Below are 18192 nucleotides of genomic sequence, written 5' to 3'. Positions count from 1 at the left end.
CTCACCGGGATATATGCAAGTGATGGATGGACGTTTGCGGGCCCATTCCGAGACGACAATCCAGCGAGGTAGCGAGTGTGTGGATCTAGCTGGAGTACGTGACAAAGGAGACGCCATGCGTCCGCGGCGGGTCCTGGCAGTGGCCGCGGTACTTACCAGAGTATATGCGAGAGATCGTTGAATATGCGGGCCCGTTTTAAAAACGACGGACCAGCGAGGTAAACGCGGCGTGAATCTAGCTGGAGTACGTTAAAAAGGAGATGCCGTGCGTCCACGGCGGGTCCTGGCAGTGGCCGCGGTACTTACCAGGGTATATGCAAGAGATCGTTGAATATGCGGGCCCGTTTTAAAAACGACGGACCAGCGAGGTAAACGCGGCATGAATCTAGCTGGAGTACGTTAAAAAGGAGACGCCGTGCGTCCACGGCGGGTCCTGGCAGTGGCCGCGGTACTTACCAGGGTATATGCAAGAGATCGTTGAATATGCGGGCCCGTTTTAAAAACGACGGACCAGCGAGGTAAACGCGGCGTGAATCTAGCTGGAGTACGTTACAAAGGAGACGCCGTGCGTCCACGGCGGGTCCTGGCAGTGGCCACGGTACTTACCAGGGTATGTGCAAGAGATCGTTGAATGCATGTGGGCCCGTTTTCGAAACGACGGACCAGCGAGGTAGCGGGTGTGTGGATCTAGCTGGAGTACGTTACAAAGGAGACGCCGTGCATCCACGGCGGGTCCTGGCAGTGGCTGCGGTACTTGCCAGGGTATATGCAAGAGATTGTTGAATATGCGGGCCCGTTTTCAAAACGACGGACCAGCGAGGTAAACGCGGCGTGGATATAGCTGGAGTATGTTACAAAGGAGATGCGGTGCGTCCACGGCGGGTCCTGGCAGTGGCCGCGGTACTTACCAGGGTATGTGCAAGAGATCGTTGAATGCACGTGGGCCCGTTTTCGAAACGACGGACCAGCGAGGTAGCGGGTGTGTGGATCTAGCTGGAGTACGTGACAAAGGAGACGCCGTGCATCCGCGGCGGATCCTGGAAGTGGCCGCGGTACTTACCAGGGTATGTGCAAGAGATTGTTGAATGTATGTGGGCCCGTTTTCGAAACGACGGACCAGCGAGGTAGCAGGTGTGTGGATCTAGCTGGAGTACGTTACAAAGGAGACGCTGTGCGTCCGCGGCGGGTCCTGGCAATGACCGCGGTACTTACCAGGGTATGTGCAAGAGATCGTTGAATGCATGTGGGCCCATTTTAGAAACGATGTGGGCCCGTTTTCGAAACGACGGACCAGCGAGGTAGCGGGTGTGTGGATCTAGCTGGAGTACGTTACAAAGGAGACGCGGTGCGTCCGCGGCGGATCCTGGCAGTGGCCACGGTACTTACCAGGGTATATGCGAGAGATCGTTGAATGCATGTGGGCCCGTTTTCGAAACGACGGACCAGCGAGGTAGCGGGTGTGTGGATCTAGCTGGAGTACGTTACAAAGGAGACGCGGTGCGTCCGCGGCGGGTCCTGGCAGTGGCCGCGGTACTTACCAGGGTATATGCGAGAGATTGTTGAATGTATGCGGGCCCGTTTTCGAGCCGACGGACCAGCGAGGTAAACGCGGCGTGGATCCAGCTGGAGTACATGACAAAGGAGACGCCGTGCAGCAGCGGAGGCAGTGCAGCCCTTGCCGAAATACGTAGCTTGCACTGGCCAGCTCGTTTCAACTACTGCAGTATGTAATACAGGTAGGACGTCACGCGCATCCTTTTGGCTACGTCGACAGTGCGCATTCCGCCGCGGTTTATGACCAAGGTCCAAGACCGCGGTTTATGCAATACATTTTGGCGGCCAGTGCTGGCGCACATCTATTGAAACAGTCACTAGGGCTGCAGCGCTCGAGGATACTTGGCCTTCCGTGTGCGAACCACTGCATCCTCGAGACATTGCTACAGTCCTGCGAGCTGGCACACTCATTTGTGCGTGAACGCCGTGAGGAGCTCGTGGAACCGATCGGCCGTCAGACGGGACAAAACGACGGAGTCTGCAGGGCATAAACGTCAACTGGAATGGTGTTAGTCAATGACCGGTACGATCAATGGGGAATCCCTTACCTTCCGTTTGCAAGCTGTCGCCCATCGGCCATGATAAGGCTGTAACAAAAACAAACACGAAAGGGACCTCATCCCTCCTCATCCGGACGCGTTTCGACCTCATATCACGGGACCGCGTGACAACAATACCTGTATTTTACCGCGTTTGCCCGCGTTATATATACCTTGGAAGTTTGACCTGAATTGATTCCATCCATTGGTATCATAACGTGACAGGGTTATACAACTAGGGGCTACAGAGGAAACGCCGAAATACATGAGTAAAATAAGGAAATTCGTGATAAGATGAGGGGGAAGATCACTGTACAGTCGCGAGGTCGATGACACGCAGTATTAACTTGGGACCAGAGTCGGCAATAGCATCCTGCCACTGGTGATCTGAGGTGATGTAGAGAAGTTGGGTAGGATCGGCCACGTTGGAGGAGGACGTGGAGCTGGCGCGCTTGCGTCCAGGGAGGCTCGCCCCGCGTCGCATACGCAGCTCGGCCGTCGCATTGTGTGCGCTCGGACCGAGCGTGCCTGCGCCATGTGGGGAGTAACCGAGGATAAACGTGTCGGATAACCGAACGCCTTCCTGCGCGGTGAGTTTCTCGGCGACAGAGTTGCGGATTTCACTGAAAGGGGTGTTGCGAGGGCTGCGTAGGACGACAATGGTGTCGCCCAGAACGGCTTTGATGGTGAGGATGTTGTCTGCGGCGGACGAGGGCGAGAGAGAGGATGTCGTGCTGGCGACAGATGCGAGAGATGATGCGGTGCCGGGCGGTCTACGGGGGTACGTTTTCGGAGGTAGTGGGAAGTGCTGCAGGTATCGCATTGTGGTGTTCTCTTGTATAGGCGAGGTGGTCGTGCTCGGAGGCTCGGGGTTCTGGGGGCGGGGAATGTCTGGAATCAGGGGCGATTAGTCGCGGAACGTATGATAGTGTACTCGCTGAACTCACCGAAGTAGTAGTGATCTATCAACGACTCCATGGGGTCAAGATCCCCATCCACATGTTCTTCCTCGTGGGCGTACATGGACCGGTTAACGTTGAGTGACCTCCGTCGAGAGCCCACGGACAGCGATCGCCTCAGCGTATACTGGTCAAGCTGCGGAGACGATGCTCGTCGCAATTGCTCGTGAGTGGCATCGTCGCCAACGGGGGCGGTAGTGAGCTGCTGCATCTGAATCGGCAGTTCAAACGATTCCCTGCTCTCTGGCGACTCAACCTCGATGAACGATGAATCTTTCGACATCGGACGCGGCGAAATGGCGAATGCCCGCGACGCCGCATCATCCACCACCCAAGACGACTTCGACAGTCTGTGCATAGAAGAGGCGGACAGGCGAACGAGCTTCTGCTCGGAGTTCGTCGGCGCCTCCAGCACCAGGGTGGGGCCAGATAGGCGGGAGTGTTTGCTGTCCCGACTCGCGCGTCGGCTGCTCCCGCTCGCGCTCCCAGCGTCGCTGCGGTACGAGGAGGCGTACATGTACTCATCCGGGCCGGTATACCCGAACGTGCCGGTCGGACTCGTGCCCATGGGCGGATCGAGGAAGATCAGGCCGTTCCTGTTCGCCCGATTCTCCAAAACGCTCGAACTAATCCCGCGTCGCCTTGGTGGCGGGACCGGTAGCCCTTCGAGGTCCCTGACCCGTATCTGCGCCTCCATGAGGGACATGTCCGTGATGTGCGCATCGAGCGGCCTGCCCTCCGGCAACGCAGGAAGCCGAGCGGGGTCGTCGTCTCTGGGATACACGATGGCGATGTCCTGCGGGACCACGATGGGTTCATTTGCATGTACATCGCGGTCGGAGAATGCTTCCTTGAAGTAGGGCGCGGATGCGGGATGGAAATGAGTGAGTTGCGGCGTGCTCGCCAGCGCAGTGGCGGGCATGACCGACGACTTCGTCGAGGATGCTTCCGAAGACGACGACCTGTCTGATTCTGTCGTCGAGATAACGAATGCACCGCCTGGTGGGGCGGAGGCTGGAACTTGCCGAGATCGCCAGGCGTCCGCCACCGCCGCAGCGCCAGGCGAAGTTGGTCTTGGAGGGGTAGGCATCGGGATCGTGGCATGCCGGCTTATAGGCGCGGTTCGGAGGGGACTGTAGGGAAGGGCGGGGACGGGAGGAGCATTGTCGGTGTTGAAGGACGGATTGTGCAGGTTCGTCATGGATTGCGAGAAATACATCGAAAACGCGCTGCTCGCGATCGAACTTCGGTCGCCCCGCGGTTTGTGCCCCTTCCCCAGCTTCTGGGCCAGGTCATGATCCCTTCTCCAGAACCCGAAGAAGTCGCGGACGATCCGGCTCGCGCGCAACTCTTTCACCAGGCTCGGCAGATCGTCGGAAAAGAGGGCCTCTATGAGCGCCTTGAATTCGCAGTGGCGCTGGCTGACCGTGGCCTGGCTGGCGCGGAAGAAGGTGCCCTTCTTGGACAGACGAGGGAGGTACTGGTGGATGTCGGTGGCGATCGTGCTGGGGTCCGGTCCAGGCGGGAGCGACTCGAAGGACGCTGCTCGGTCCGAGCGAATGTAAATGCTTTGGCCCGTGACCGCGTCTGTCTTCTTCACCCCTTTCCCGTCCGCGAGCGCCTGCCGCTTCTCCCGGGACATAATGGCGTACTCCAGCTCCAGTACGTCCTGGAACCACATGCAATCCTCCCATTTCCGCCACACCTCGTATTCCGTCGTCGCTCCGGTTTTCGTCGAGAGCTGCTCGCTAATGATGGGGGTTATTCTCATCCCATAGCTGTAGTTTGCCCCTACAGTCGCCGTCAGTCCGATCAAGACGCCCTGGACCCGGCCGCCGCTCACCATATTTCATCGGCGAGAGGATGTTGACATGGAAATTGCGAGGGGCGGAGCGATACACCGCGCGTTTGTAAGCCTGGGTCCCCTGCTCAATATCGCACTCCATTATGTTCGGGAACTCACTCACATCCGTCCGTGGGGGCCCACCTGCAGTCCCCGGCGCTGCCTGCATCGATGCTGGGTAAGGTCGATGCCAGCGTTAGGCGCAGCCTGAGATAAGACGCACCATGAAGTCCCCTGATATCGACATGGCTGTTCGCTACTACTAATCCCCAACACCTGCTGCCGAAGCCTCCACGACACGCGACCTTGCGTCTTCCGTAGCTACCGTATCACGCAATTCCCTGATTCTAGCGTGACAGCGCGCGTGGGCCAGCGACCGGAGCTCTCTGCGTCGCAGGGGAGGGTGGCGGATCGTCAACGTTGGCAGAACGGAAGATACTCGTGGGGGTTCGTCCAGTCGTCCAAGAGATTAGAGGAACCGGAACGTGAATAAGAACCGCAGGGGGTGCTGATAGCGTTCATTGCGGTGCCCAGCAAAGCCTCCGATAAGCCGCGGCGCGCGATTTTTCGGGAGCGGCTGATCGATTGCTAGGGCCGACGCGACCAGAGGTGAGCATCAAGATCCCAAGAGATGGGATCTGGCTACGCACGCAAACTCCGGAAGGAATCCGGCACACCCGCTCTGCTGAAACTCCGGCGCCAGCACATGTGAACGCGCCAGACTGCTTATACTTGAGCGCATCGTCCTCAAACTGTGCCCTCCGCCAAATTCTCCAGGCGGATGGACTGCTTGTTCGTCGGCGAAAACGACCAAACCGGCCAGCGCGATACGCAGTCTGGGGCGGCCGATAGGTAATATCAAATAATGGCCCGGTGCCCGGGCAAGCAACAGGGGAAGCTTTGGCTTCAATTTTGCGTGGGCCCCTGACGGGCTGAGGCGGTGACGCTGCGGGAGATGATATGTTCTTTTCTCCAGGTGTCATTCTCAGGGGCGCTTCGCGACTCTATTTCCCCAATGAGCACTGTGGGTATGGACGCCCATATCGTGTACTCTCGGTGGCGTATGCGCTGGGCACGATGAACGATCCGGGTTCAGGAGGTTTTTCGGTACCGGTAGAAAATGTTGAAAATGCGCCGCAGCATCTCTCGGAATATGTGCGGGAAAAGTCCCTGAGATTAAGTCAAGAGGATGGATGAGGGGATCAATGATCATATGCTCGACATATTCATGCTCAGGGAATGTCAACGCGAAGACAAGGCGCGGGTCGGGAGATCCCCGAATGTTGGTCATGATATCAGATGACGAATGTCATCCCCGTTCGGAAATCTGCGAACATGCAAGTATAACATACACATTACGGCACTGTTACGGCACCTTACCGTGATACATACCTGGACCAGGTTCGACGCAGAACGAAGAAGTAATACAAATACAGAAGAAACTCAATCCAGCACATCAAGACAGACCTGCCGCCCGTTCCCACCAAGTTCCAACGATCTTTACGCCGCGCGCATCACCGCCCAACAAGCCCTGTCAGTCCTGGATCGCAAGCACCTTTCTGATCGCGTCTTCCTCCACCTGCCTAGCCCTCGCTCGGCCCTCCTTGAGCCTCTCGAGCCCGTACTGAATGCTCTTGATATGGACCTCGACCGGAATCTTGTCGCCGCCGATCGGCACGGCCGCAACGCGGGCCCGCAGCTCCTCCATATCGGCTTTCATGCCGTGCAGCGTCTGCAGCGTCGCGACCACATGCGCCAGTGCCCGCTTCCTATACGCGCCCACGCCCCTGAGCAACCTTAAGTGCCGCTCGTACTTCCTCAGCTTGTCCTTGTTCCCGCCGAGCCACGTCCACAGCTGCGCGAGCAGCTCCTCGCGATCACCGGCGATCGACCCATTCTCGCGATGGACGATCTCATGCAGCGTGTTCAGGCGCTCCTCGAGGACGAGCAGATCGCCCTGCGAAACCTGCGCTTCGACGACGACTCGCTGGAGGGCGTCGTCCATGACGGACATGGCGTGGTCGAAGGTCGTGCGTACGACTGCCTTGGTCCCGCTATCGCCACCGCCCAGCGGCCATAAGACGCGCGCTACCAGCGACGATGCAGACTTGCTTTGAGCGCTCTCGATGGTGTGGAGCGCGTGATCGTTGACGGCCATAATGCTGTCGCGGCAAGAAGTCAGTCCTGTATCGCACCGCTTCCGACAGGGTCGACGAAAGCTTACTTGTCCACCGTGCCGCCAACCTTGGCACCCAACCTCTGCAAATCGTCCCCCGTCTTTCTTGCGTCCTCCACGAAAGAGGTCAACGTCTCCGCGATCAGCTCCTTACTCTGCAGCTCGCTGAACTTGACGAGCGTGATCAGGTCCGTCGTCGCCATCTCCGCCTTCTTGATCTCCAGCGCCAGGCTCGAGCCGCCGGCCTTTTCATCCAACAGCTGCTCCAACGTCCGGCTCTGCATCTCTATCATGCGCGGGTAGTCGGCATACTGCACCGACCAGGCATCTTCTCCAGGTGTGTGCGCGCGCATCGAACAAATAAAGCTGGATGAGATGCCGGGAATCCAGCATAGTGGGGCCACGACTTGCGCGACGGGTCGGAGAGCGTAGGGAATCGCCGCAGCGATAGCGGTCAGGGTCAGCAGGATGGCGAGGGGGGTTTGCAGGACGCGGAAGAAGGCGCGTAAGAGATTCCACGCCGTATGAAGTACGTCGCGGAAGTAGACGAGTGCGCCGATGGTCTCCGCGTGAACCGCATCCTGGTGCTGTTTCCAGTCGATGACGGTGCCCACCGGTGATTCCTCTTGCTTGGGGTTGGCACGCGGAGGTCGCGATCGGGTGGGTGTGCTCCTTCCCTCTCGACCGGTCGCGTCGCGCTTGCTCGGGGACAGCTGCTTGTGCGGGGACAATGCCACGTATATAGTCCTAGACCCCGGTTGTCGTCTGCGTGGTGTACCTACGCTGCCTGCGCGACTCGAGTTGCTGGGACTATATGCGCGCTGTGGCTCATCGATGTCTTCCCAATCTTCCTCCTACAGGGCAACAGTCAATATATCATGACGGGACACCAGAATGCGGCCAAAACTTGCGTTTTGTCGAAGAGGCACGGCCATTGATTTACCGGAGCTGAATGGCGATGGCTTGGAGTTGTGCAGACGAGTTCACCCTGTACGTATATAGCACTGATAGACGGGCACGCAGACCAGGCGGAGTCGGCGCGGTAGTCGCGTGTAGCGGGGGTGTATGCATGAGTCTTGAGTTGATGTGACGGTGTAAGGTTGTGTAGAGCGTGGAGCGGGCGCGCGAGCAAGACGTGATGACATCGCCCCATTCGTCCTCGTCGATGGACTCGACGAAGAGCGACAGGATTTCTTCCTCCCACATTCTCGACCGCATTGATGCAGGCAACGAAGGGGCGCTAACGCCTTTCAAGCCTCCGTCAGCTCTATCGTGCCCCACGAGTTCGAAGAAGTTCATCCCTGTGACCCGTAGCGGCGCATCTCCTCTATAGTTTCCGGCTACCACCTGCACGACGGACGTTCTTTCGGATGATGATTCGACTCTTGTGACGCACCCTGCGCGGTCCGCTTGCGCTGCTGGCGGACCGCGATCGGTATAATACCGGTTCGTTGCCCATTGCTTCCGATCGCCGCAATGCTCACCCTCGTCGTTCTCGCTACCCTTGGCATCGTAGCAAATGCTCTGACACCGTACGACGGTACTCTCGCTTTCTTCCTTTTTTGGTGGCATACACCGATCTACCTATTGCGCAGGTCCCAGACCCAATCTCACCCACATCCCGTTCGGCTACGGAGGTTTGGCGAACGGCGGATCATTGAACGCATCTGCCGTTTACGTAGCCACCAACGCGAGCGAGCTGAGAGAGGCATTGGCACTGCCATACGCGAAAACCGTCTATGTTCAGGGTGTCATCAATGGCAATGAACAACATGATGGTGAGAGAGTTTCTCTGTCTCCGCGTCGTACAGATGATGAACGAAATATGGCACTCCAGGTACCCTTGCCGACTGCCAATATTACATCGATCACACCGGCTCGGATGGTGCTGCCATTCGATCCTACAACTTTACTCTGTACCTATGGAGCCTCAACAGCACCTACCTGGCGGAGGTTGAAGCGGCCGCTGCTGCCAACGAAACGTTCGATGGCCTGAACGCGACAGAGTACCGGACGTTACTTGGGCATATGAACGGGTGGCGACCGGTCGTATCGCAGACTCAGAAAGCATCCGTAGCCTTCAATGTTCTCAGCAACACATCGCTTATCGGGCTCAGCGACGACGCCGCGCTCAACGGGATAAACTTAAAACTCTCGTCCGTCGATAACGTCTGGGTCAGAAACCTCAAGGTCGTGTCCCCCGCGGACTGCTTCCCTGCGCCGGAGACCTACCCAAGTACTTGGAACGCGGAGTAAGCCGCCCGCTATCCTAGGCTTTATCCGATCATGCTCATCCTAGCTCAGCTACGATGCATTTTCCCTGGTGACGTCTACCAACATTTGGGTGGACCAGTGCGAACTGCAAGACCAAATCAACGGGTCGTATGTGATCCCGGACACGGTCGACCCTGGGTGGCAGGTATGGCGACTTCGTGATGTCGTTCTTGAACATAACTCATCACGCGCTGCAGGTCGACCGCTTTGACGGCCTCTTCGATTGCGAAGATGGAACAGACAACGTCACTTTCTCTCACAACATTGTCCGCAACCATCACAAGTCCATGCTCTTGGGAGGCGGCACCAAGGAGGCTGATCGAGACCTGGGCTTGATGCACTTTACGATGTTCGGTAATCACTTCGTTAACTCGGCCTCGCGCAGCCCGCTCCTCCGCTTCGGCACCGCCGACATCTTCGCCAACGTATTCGAACAAATCATGAGTGCGTCACCGGTGTTCAGCTCGTCGGAGGTCGGCGGAACAAACACCTCGACTGAAGACGGAAACCTCCCCGCGGACGCCGTCTTCGAGTACAACATAGGGGTGTACAACCAGTCCAGCGTACAGGTCGCAGATAACGTCTGGATCCAATCTGGGTCGTTCGCGAGCGATACCTCTCGCATTTTCACGCTCAGCGAGGACACCAGTCCTAACCTGCCTGCACACCTGTGCGTTCGGCTGCCCGGGGACGCCTTCTCCGATCCCATCATAGACTCCACAGTGAACGGCGCGGTCGTGAACATCTCGGCCGTAGCGGAAGAAACTATCGACTACTTTGTTACCAATGCGACGAGCAAAGCGGTGGCGGGCGGGGTGCTCCTCACGTGTGCCGACTTTTCTTACGAGTACACGTGGCCGACGGAATTCAACAGTGCAGAAGAGGTGGAAGAGTACGTCCTTCGAGAGGCGGGCCAGGTTGGCGCTCCGTGATGTACTACCCTGCAGATTACGGATCGAGGACTCTACTCTTGAACATCCGCGTGTTACCCCGTGCTCGTCGACCCGTAGCCTCTTCAGGAAATCGGAGTAGAGAGTCCAGTGTAGACGTTCCTTCTCCACCTCGAGGAAGATCTTGTCGTTTTCTCGCCAGGCCCTACGATCACGTCACCAACCGTCATGTACGCGACCTTCTAAGACTGAGGAACTCACTCTATCCAGAACTTAATCACATATTGTCTCTGGGACAACGTCAATACGTTGCCAGCACACAGATACCGGAAATCGGGCTGACCTTCCTTTGGGCCTTCCGACCGCGTTGAACGGCCAGAATCTGCACCAGAAATGCAGCTCCTTTTCGCTCTTTGCGCGACCTGGAGTTTCGGCGACCACGCGCTTCAGATTATAACGCATCGTCCAAGGACACGTTCCTATTTGAAATCGCGTGCGTGTGCCGTCGGCGGCGACTTCTTCAAGGAACATCTGCCCTGTTTATAAGCGCAATCTTCTCCCAGAAGTGATGCAAAGGCAAAGTGGTTCATACGCACGTTTGTACGCATGGAGCTTGAGAGGAACTCGGAGACGGACAGTTCAAGTCGACTCAGGGTCTTCTCGTCGTGCACGGTGACAGATGGCCCGGGACCTCGATTGAAGGATAACGACCTGGTAGGAAGGGGCATCTTGTGTTCACTACCATCGACACGTTCACGTCCTCCTTCAGGAATTGTTTCGTCCGTGTAACCTTCAAACAAGTGCTCGTGTAGGCATGGCTTCATATCTCTGAATATATGCACCGGCTTTGATGCATAAACATCCTCCACCCCAAAGACTGCTATGCCCGGAAACTGCTCGCGCTCGAAGCGCAGCTGTTTGCGACATTGAATTTGTGGGCTCTTCGACGGTTAATGGAGAGACGCTCACGTCGAAGGAGACGGTCCAATACGATTCATAGAAATTCTATAACCCTGAACGCGATTTCGTTGAGATCCTTGGAAAGGCGTAATACTCTTGCTAGCTGTGGTACTGAGAGGTGACAGAAGATGCTGAAGATGAGTTCGTTCGGGAGGATGGACAGGGACGCTGAAGTCATGAGCGTGAACGCAGCCCAGACGTACTATTAGGATTTACATATGCACGCTAAGATAGGAATCGAAGCAGGTCCGTGCGGCTTATGTATCGGACAGCACACGGACAATAACGCACATAATAAAGGAAACCTTCCGTAGCAATTATCGTCCGCGCCGAATCGACGAGACCTCGAGACCTAAGGCTGCGACGTAAGTATATTGATCATGCATTCATAGTACCACGTTGTCCATGTCAAGTAGCGAATGGTCGCAATGAGCAGAAGATCACGATAATTATAAATATACAGAATTACTACGACCAGCCGGCTCGTTGTTCATCGGATTAGCGTTGACAATCGCCAATCCAGAGCTGTATTATAGACCCTCATAAGGACGCGAGGTCCCTCACGCCAAAATCTGTGAGCATGTTCATCATCAAACGAACTCAAGATACCGTAGTAGGACCACTTACTCTCCTTCCAACTTGAATCGCATGTTCTCACTACGGACAATCAATCATAAGCTTTAACAGAATGCACGCGTGCGCACCTTCCCACTTGCTGTCCCTTGCCATTGAGGGGACGGAACGTGCGTTCGAAGAGAACCTTTTCACGACGACCGGGCGTCGCAATGGAGAGCCGCTGCTTGAGCTGCCGATCCAGTCCGACGTCGAAGTCGGCCAGATGATACTGAGTGCGCGTTTTGTCGTCGTGAATATTCTCCATGTACAGCTGGGTCACGATTAGCGCCGAGACTTGGAACGATCCTGGACGGATAGCTGACACTCACTGACGCGCGCATAGAAGAGAGCAAGAACGCAGACGCAGGTAAGCTTGGATATCCCATCTTGCGTTCGGCCGCCGTCATAGGAGCCGAATCGAAGAGTATGAACGATAGCGACTTGGTAGGGAGCGGCATGTCCTTGGATCGGCGGTCTCGAAGCGTATCATAGAGGTCATAAATTTGATTCGAGATCTCCATGTTGGTATAGCCGTCCAGAAAATAGTTAGACAAATACGTCTGCATGCCACCGAATGCGAAGACGTAGTTGTCACTACGCGATCGTGGTGCACCGGAAAATAGCGTCGGATCAATACTAAAGCGAAGCTGAACGTAACATGAATGATTTAACCAAGTCGCATAATGTGGAATGCTTACTTCAAAGAAGACAACCCAGCATGAATTATCAAACGGTCGCTTCCGCGGTGGATTGATGTCCCAGCGCTGGAAATGCTCGACCAACACTAGATACGCAATGCGATGGAGGCGCTTTGAAAGGCATAAAACCGTCGTGAGCTGTGGAACTCCGAGGTGGAAGAATATGAGGCATATGAGATCGTTAGGGAGCGCGACGAAGGACGAGGAATTCATTGTCTTCTCCCGTATCGATTCGCGGCTGCTTATATGCGAAAACGCTAGAAAGCTAGATTCCGGAAGCGACCTAGTTTGGTGTAAGAGATGCCATACAGAGCTCGTACCAGATGTGTGGTGCCCTCCGGCTCAACGAAGAATCGGCGGACTCGTCATCGCGTACGGTCATCGAATCAAAACGGATCTAAGATTGCCTTTCACGGACACGCAACGCATACATGCCTATCGCCTGAGTTTGTAGAGCACAAGCATGATAGCGAGCGCGTACTGCTCGAACAAGTCTTTCGACATGAACAGCAGAGCCTGAGAGAGCACTGCCTTCGTAATCTGCGCGCTCATACCCTGCAAGACCGGTATCAATCACCAAAGACATGGGCGAGCGTATGTCAGAGAACATACCTGATACCAACCCTTGATTCCCTGGTGCCTCCATACGCGGACCAAGATGTCGAGGGCGCCGACGTGGCCATGTTGGCCAGGAGTGTGCGGGTGATGCGGGCGATTGTGATGCGGCAGGGACGCGTGCTCTTCCTGGGCAGCCTCTGCATCGGCACTGCGGGCTTGAATCCGCACTTTCGCCATGATGTAGGGATATGTGACCTTAAGAGAGCGAGAGACAGTCAGGACGGGTCTTCGTTCAGAGGTACAGGGCGAAGATGCTCACGACAGTGGCCATCGTCTTGCTTAGTGCGCCTACGACGAACGATAACGACGGCCCGAGTTTAGCGTTCTCGCCCTGCCCTTTCGCTGTCAACACCACGTTTTTCAAGCGCTCGAACATGCCATAGGTGATGGCAGGGTTAACAGTCAGGACCAGACCTGGTTTCAGGCCAAGCCAAAGACCGGTAACGCCTTCTTCGCGAACAATTTCGCGAGCAACATCAAGGAAGGAGTCGCTATAGTCTTCGTCCTCGCCCTCGCCCTCAGCAAGACCCGGAACCTCGACGGGCGGAACGTCTGGGTCAACGGCCTGAGCATAGGCTTTGCCCTCGCCGGCCAGCGCTTTCTCTGCCGCTCCAGCTTCTGCGCGCTTGCGCTTCATCTGTTTGTCGAGCGAGTGCCCGATTTGCTGTCGAGTTGCGATGACAGCCACGGGTATCGTGAATACCTGGGCGAGTGCGCCTGCGATGGCGCCGAGGGCGAGTTCCGCTGCTGTAGATAAGACCGGTGCCTTCCCGGACTTGGAGCGCGCGGCGAGTCTTTTGAGGTAAGATGTTCGAACGATGGAGTAGAAGAAGAAGTATGCATATTCTAAACGAGAATAGTCAGGTCAGGCTGCATGCGGATGATCTCATCCACGTACGCATGGAGAACGTGTTCAACATCGTGGCTCCGAAACCCCTGAAGTAGCCTGCCAGCCCCTCCTCCTGCCAGATACGGAGCAATACGGCCTTCATGGATAGCTTAGCTTGGTCTTTCGAGTCTTCCTCGTTGGCGGCTTGTATCCGAGTCTTCGCACTGATTTGCTCTTTAGCCTCACATAAGCACTATAGCACGAGTTCGAGACACATACACATCTAGCGGATAGACAATCCTGTGATCCCCAGTTCAGACATATGTAGCCACCTGCCTGCATGTGATGAAACTCACGCATTGCTGAAACACCCTCCAAGCGCACCAGCAAGCGCGGCGCCGAACGGCGTCAACTGCTGAGGCTTTGCCGAGGTCGCCATAGTCGTTGTTCAAGAAGGATGCGGTAATCTCCTGGTTGTCTGAGCTCCGACGTATGTAACCGGTATGGGGTACGCCCGCGCCGGAGCCATGGGCAGAATATGTGCGGAGGGGATTATCACGCGCTTGGCCAATCACCGTCACCGCCTTCGGTCATCGTGGTCTGTGATTATTTGCGACCGGCATCATGCTCGGCCTCGTCAATGTCTCCCTCGAATTTTCCGCCTGGCCTTGACATCCACCCGACGAGCTCTCTTGAGGGGGCATCATCGTTCGAGCGCCAATTTAATGTTGACGCGCAGGCCGACGCGATACGAAAATATGGGATCGCGGGCAGAGTTTGGTACCCATTCGCCTCGATCGATACCAGCAATACCCTGATCACTGCTCTCAACACCTCGTCATGTACTTCGACGACTCGATAGGGAGGCAGCGCATGCTCTTTTTCTCTACCTGGAAAGCCCACCTGGATGGGAGTTTGATCCCCCGCCGTCGACGATTGGTTTCAAGAGCTCCGAACCAGATGTATTGGCTCCTAGGACGATCCTTGAACTTGGATCTGGCACTGGTGTCATAGCTGATGCTCTTGCACGAGAATGTTCTCGGCCTGCCCAAGATATCGTGATCGCCACCGATCTACCCGAAGTCTGTGAATTACTCGAAGCCAACCTGCATGGTCCCGAATCAAGAACCTCGCCGGAGGGCGGTACCGTTCTCGTTCGTCAACTTGCCTGGGGAAATGCAAAGCATGCATCGGATATTCTCCAAGAAGTACAAGACCTTCCGGTTTCGCAATCCACGACGTTGACTCACGTTGTCTGCAGTGACCTCGTACGTTTCAATCAACAGTCAATCACGTCAAACTGCCAGACCTGAGAATCGCCTGCGGCCTTCGTTGACTACAGGTGTACTTCCCTGAACTCTTAGCACCTCTGTTGCGGACACTACTGCATCTGACGCAAATTTCGGTCTCGAAGTCGTTCGCATCCTCAAGTTGGGCCGACGCGACACCTCTTGTGATCGTTGCGTACAAGGTTCGCAGCCTTGCGAAGGAGATGCCATTCTGGCAAGCCTTCGGGCTATGGTTCCAGTTCTACCCAGTGCTTGTGAGGCATTCCCGCTCCGTCGCCGATGATACGAGCCCCCACGATTGCAATGGATCGACAAATTTTATGCACACCGATGCAGTCATACAAAATAGCGAGGATGAAGAGGAAGAGGCGGACTGGAGTACCTCATTCACCTCTGCCGATCAGACGTTCATTTTCATCGCGCATCGACGGCCAGATAGCCATAGTTGGTGCATTCCATGCCATGATGAGGAGCTGCTTAGAGGGTACGGAGCCCGAGGCACTGATAATGCGAAGGGCGACGATACGTTCGAGGGGTTATTATTGGCGAATATATGCGCGTAAGTCGCGTAGAAATTAGCCCTTTCAAGCTACGACCTGTGCTATGACGGGTTTCGCGCATACTTCATTGCTGGCAGCACACAGACGTGTATTTATACAACAATACACCATACGGAACAACACAAACTTCCCATGAACAGTCCTCGTAAAACTCCGTTCCTTCAGACAAATTCGCTCACGGTGCCCATCCAGTTCCACCATGGTGATGATAGAACCTCTGGTTTCCATTCTCCAAAAACCCTATGGCCGTGTTGTAATCACCTTGATTGTTCTCGTCCCTATAACCGGGAGGCGCATATGCGCGCGGTGATGGCCCCGCTGCCGGGACAGTGGTTATAGTAACGCGTTCCGTAAGAAGGAACTCCTCTGAGCCTGCGCTGGAAGACGACCCGACGGCGGGTGGCGTGTATGTGAAGCCGGGAGCGGTAAAGGACCTCAAAGCGATCGAGTACTAAACACAAGAATACCAGATTAGATCAACGCGGAAAATACGAACGAGAGAGAGACGCACCCAAACGCAATGCTTCGGAAACGAGAAGCTTGCCTTCAACCCCTTCCTCACTTCCAGCTCGCCCATCAGCACCCTCTTAGATCCCTTTCCTCCATCGCTGCCTTCTTTCTCCCATCCGAGGTTCTTCTCGCCTCTCGCTGCGACCTGCGCCGGCGTCTCCTCCTCCACGGGCCACCACACTGCTTTCCCGCATTCTTCCAGGAACGTGTTGTTCGAGCGGCGCGGAGCGGTCACGTCGGTGGCACCGGACCCGACAGCGTGGGTGCGGACGAGGAAGCACTGAGGAGCACGAGGGTTGGCAAGCAAATCCAGGGCCTGTGTGTCAGAGGAGGTGAACGTTAGGTGCAGGGGTATCGGGGTGCCGATCGCATATGCCAACTGAGGGACAGTTGAGCGGATAGCCGTCAATGTGTACGAAGTAGATGACGAACCGGAGTTGCGATGGCGAGCTTCATGAAAGGAGACATTAGTAGGGATGTCCAGGACTATGTCCGATTCAGTACATACCGTGCACTCTACTTCGACTTCTCTCGTGTCAAATATGGTCCCTTGGATCTTGAGAGGTTTCAGAACTTTCCACCCTTCTGCGTCGCCATCGGGACCGATGAGCGGGACGCCTTCGCGGTATGCCGCCTCACGCAGCAAGGAGGGCGGATCAGGTCGAGAGCGAGGAAGGTACGAGAACGACGTGCCGAGCCTGATTTGGTGCTTTCAGCTTCCTCGATCACGAGTTGGATCGGGAGAAGATGAGAACGCACGTCTGGTTGACCCTCAGCGCCCCACGCTTGATGACGACGGTGAGTTTGTAGTCGATGTACGCCGGGCTGGCACGCTCCGACATGGTCGGAGGCAACGGCCAGGTTTGCTTCTCTCCCTTTGGCGTGCATTCCGTCGGCAACGCGAGTTTAAACGGGAAGGAATGAGCTCCTTTGAGCTTCGCGGCCGGGGACAGCTCTTGGCTGAGTTCAAGAAAACGTTCTTCCTCTTGTCCAACAGCCGTGGTGCCACCCGTAACCTGCCAATGACAAGTTGTCAGCGTACCGATCTTCCTGGGATCGCAAAGGATGGACTCACGGATAACACGATGCCCTTCAAGCTCTCCGACTTGTCCAGGTTGAACGACACCACACCTGCGATTTCGTCTCCGCTCACGAACAGCGGCAGATTCTTCTCGTTGGCCGCACGGCTCTTGACCTCGAGGGTCACCCACGCTTTGCCTTTGCCCGTCTCCAAGGAGTACTTGTGCACCGTCTCGAGTGCTGACCCACTCTTGCTCGGTACGGACTGGGATGGCGGAGGCGGACGAGGCGGCGGGGCGGAGGAAGATGTCGCGTCGTGATATCCAGGTAGGGCATGGTCGGCTGTTGAGTCAGGGTCGGCCATTGCAGCGACGAGGACGGCCCTTGGTGCCCCTCCTACTGGGTAGAGGAGTAGGATAGAGTGTGTAGACGGAGGAGCTGCTGCGCAAAGGTGTGTGCGCTGTCGAGGCTATTACCGTGGATGCACCACATGACGGCCATGATGGGAACACTCCGAGCGTGCGCCATAAGAGCGGGATGCCAAGGAATGTAGGGCGTTCTGTAAAGCATGGCATCCGACTGAACTCTGAAGGATAGATCAGTTGAAGTGCGATTGTACAGGCAAGGTTGAGATTGACCGCACGCCTCACCCGGGACTACAGCGGTACCGGTCGTCCAGGGAGTTCAAGAGTGTAGTAGAGAGTGTCGACATTGCGCTTTCCATGTGTAAGTCTCGTCTTGGCTGATTCAACACGAATAGAGAATCATGTCATGAACGCTGAAGTTGGTTATAGAAGTCTTCGAGACGAACGGCCATGGTGTGGACGAGAGAAAGTGAAAGCAAGAAGAAGCCAGCTT

General features: G+C 56.1%; 7 protein-coding genes across 7 annotated transcripts; 2 read left to right on the top strand and 5 right to left on the bottom strand.

Moving 5' to 3' along the window:
• Positions 1 to 2393: 2393 nt before the first annotated feature.
• PUNSTDRAFT_143290 (uncharacterized protein) lies at positions 2394 to 5457 on the bottom strand. Its single transcript, XM_007383086.1, has 5 exons — positions 5119 to 5457; positions 5020 to 5058; positions 4896 to 4968; positions 3041 to 4843; positions 2394 to 2984 (listed from the first exon to the last, which is right to left on the bottom strand). The coding sequence occupies exons 1-5, from the start codon at positions 5140 to 5142 to the stop codon at positions 2401 to 2403; spliced, it is 2523 nt and encodes an 840-aa protein (XP_007383148.1). The 5' UTR covers positions 5143 to 5457; the 3' UTR covers positions 2394 to 2400.
• Positions 5458 to 6429: 972 nt separating this feature from the next.
• Positions 6430 to 7562, bottom strand: PUNSTDRAFT_65969 (uncharacterized protein; the record flags this gene model as incomplete). Its single annotated transcript, XM_007383085.1, has 2 exons — positions 6430 to 7057; positions 7120 to 7562. Coding segments are annotated over 2 exons (1071 nt in total), but the record flags the coding sequence as incomplete, so codon positions are not given.
• A 985-nt stretch (positions 7563 to 8547) lies between these two features.
• Positions 8548 to 10326, top strand: PUNSTDRAFT_143288 (polysaccharide lyase family 1 protein; the record flags this gene model as incomplete). Its single annotated transcript, XM_007383084.1, has 5 exons — positions 8548 to 8611; positions 8667 to 8849; positions 8909 to 9323; positions 9376 to 9490; positions 9543 to 10326. 5 exons carry the CDS (start codon positions 8548 to 8550, stop codon positions 10275 to 10277), a joined length of 1512 nt encoding a protein of 503 aa, XP_007383146.1. The 3' UTR covers positions 10278 to 10326.
• Positions 10327 to 11818: 1492 nt separating this feature from the next.
• On the bottom strand, positions 11819 to 12721 carry PUNSTDRAFT_133648 (uncharacterized protein; the record flags this gene model as incomplete). Its single annotated transcript, XM_007383083.1, has 4 exons — positions 11819 to 11852; positions 11900 to 12081; positions 12140 to 12457; positions 12509 to 12721. 4 exons carry the CDS (start codon positions 12719 to 12721, stop codon positions 11819 to 11821), a joined length of 747 nt encoding a protein of 248 aa, XP_007383145.1.
• Positions 12722 to 12894: 173 nt separating this feature from the next.
• Positions 12895 to 14470, bottom strand: PUNSTDRAFT_52047 (mitochondrial carrier). The gene is made up of 6 exons (XM_007383082.1): positions 14312 to 14470; positions 14235 to 14255; positions 14025 to 14179; positions 13386 to 13972; positions 13121 to 13321; positions 12895 to 13063 (listed from the first exon to the last, which is right to left on the bottom strand). Exons 1-6 carry the CDS (start codon positions 14392 to 14394, stop codon positions 12944 to 12946), a joined length of 1167 nt encoding a protein of 388 aa, XP_007383144.1. The 5' UTR covers positions 14395 to 14470; the 3' UTR covers positions 12895 to 12943.
• Positions 14471 to 14595: 125 nt separating this feature from the next.
• On the top strand, positions 14596 to 15807 carry PUNSTDRAFT_65892 (uncharacterized protein; the record flags this gene model as incomplete). The annotated part of the gene is made up of 4 exons (XM_007383081.1): positions 14596 to 14735; positions 14818 to 15223; positions 15298 to 15516; positions 15613 to 15807. 4 exons carry the CDS (start codon positions 14596 to 14598, stop codon positions 15805 to 15807), a joined length of 960 nt encoding a protein of 319 aa, XP_007383143.1.
• A 172-nt stretch (positions 15808 to 15979) lies between these two features.
• On the bottom strand, positions 15980 to 17698 carry PUNSTDRAFT_133646 (uncharacterized protein; the record flags this gene model as incomplete). The annotated part of the gene is made up of 6 exons (XM_007383080.1): positions 15980 to 16255; positions 16316 to 16693; positions 16747 to 16764; positions 16823 to 17012; positions 17074 to 17330; positions 17390 to 17698. The coding sequence occupies 6 exons, from the start codon at positions 17696 to 17698 to the stop codon at positions 15980 to 15982; spliced, it is 1428 nt and encodes a 475-aa protein (XP_007383142.1).
• Positions 17699 to 18192: the final 494 nt, after the last annotated feature.

The sequence above is a fragment of the Punctularia strigosozonata genome (assembly GCF_000264995.1).
Source record: "Punctularia strigosozonata HHB-11173 SS5 unplaced genomic scaffold PUNSTscaffold_5, whole genome shotgun sequence".
NCBI classification, from domain to species: Eukaryota; Fungi; Basidiomycota; class Agaricomycetes; order Corticiales; family Punctulariaceae; genus Punctularia; species Punctularia strigosozonata.
Note: the sequence above shows the minus strand (reverse complement) of the source record. Positions and strands in the feature narration are given on the sequence as shown.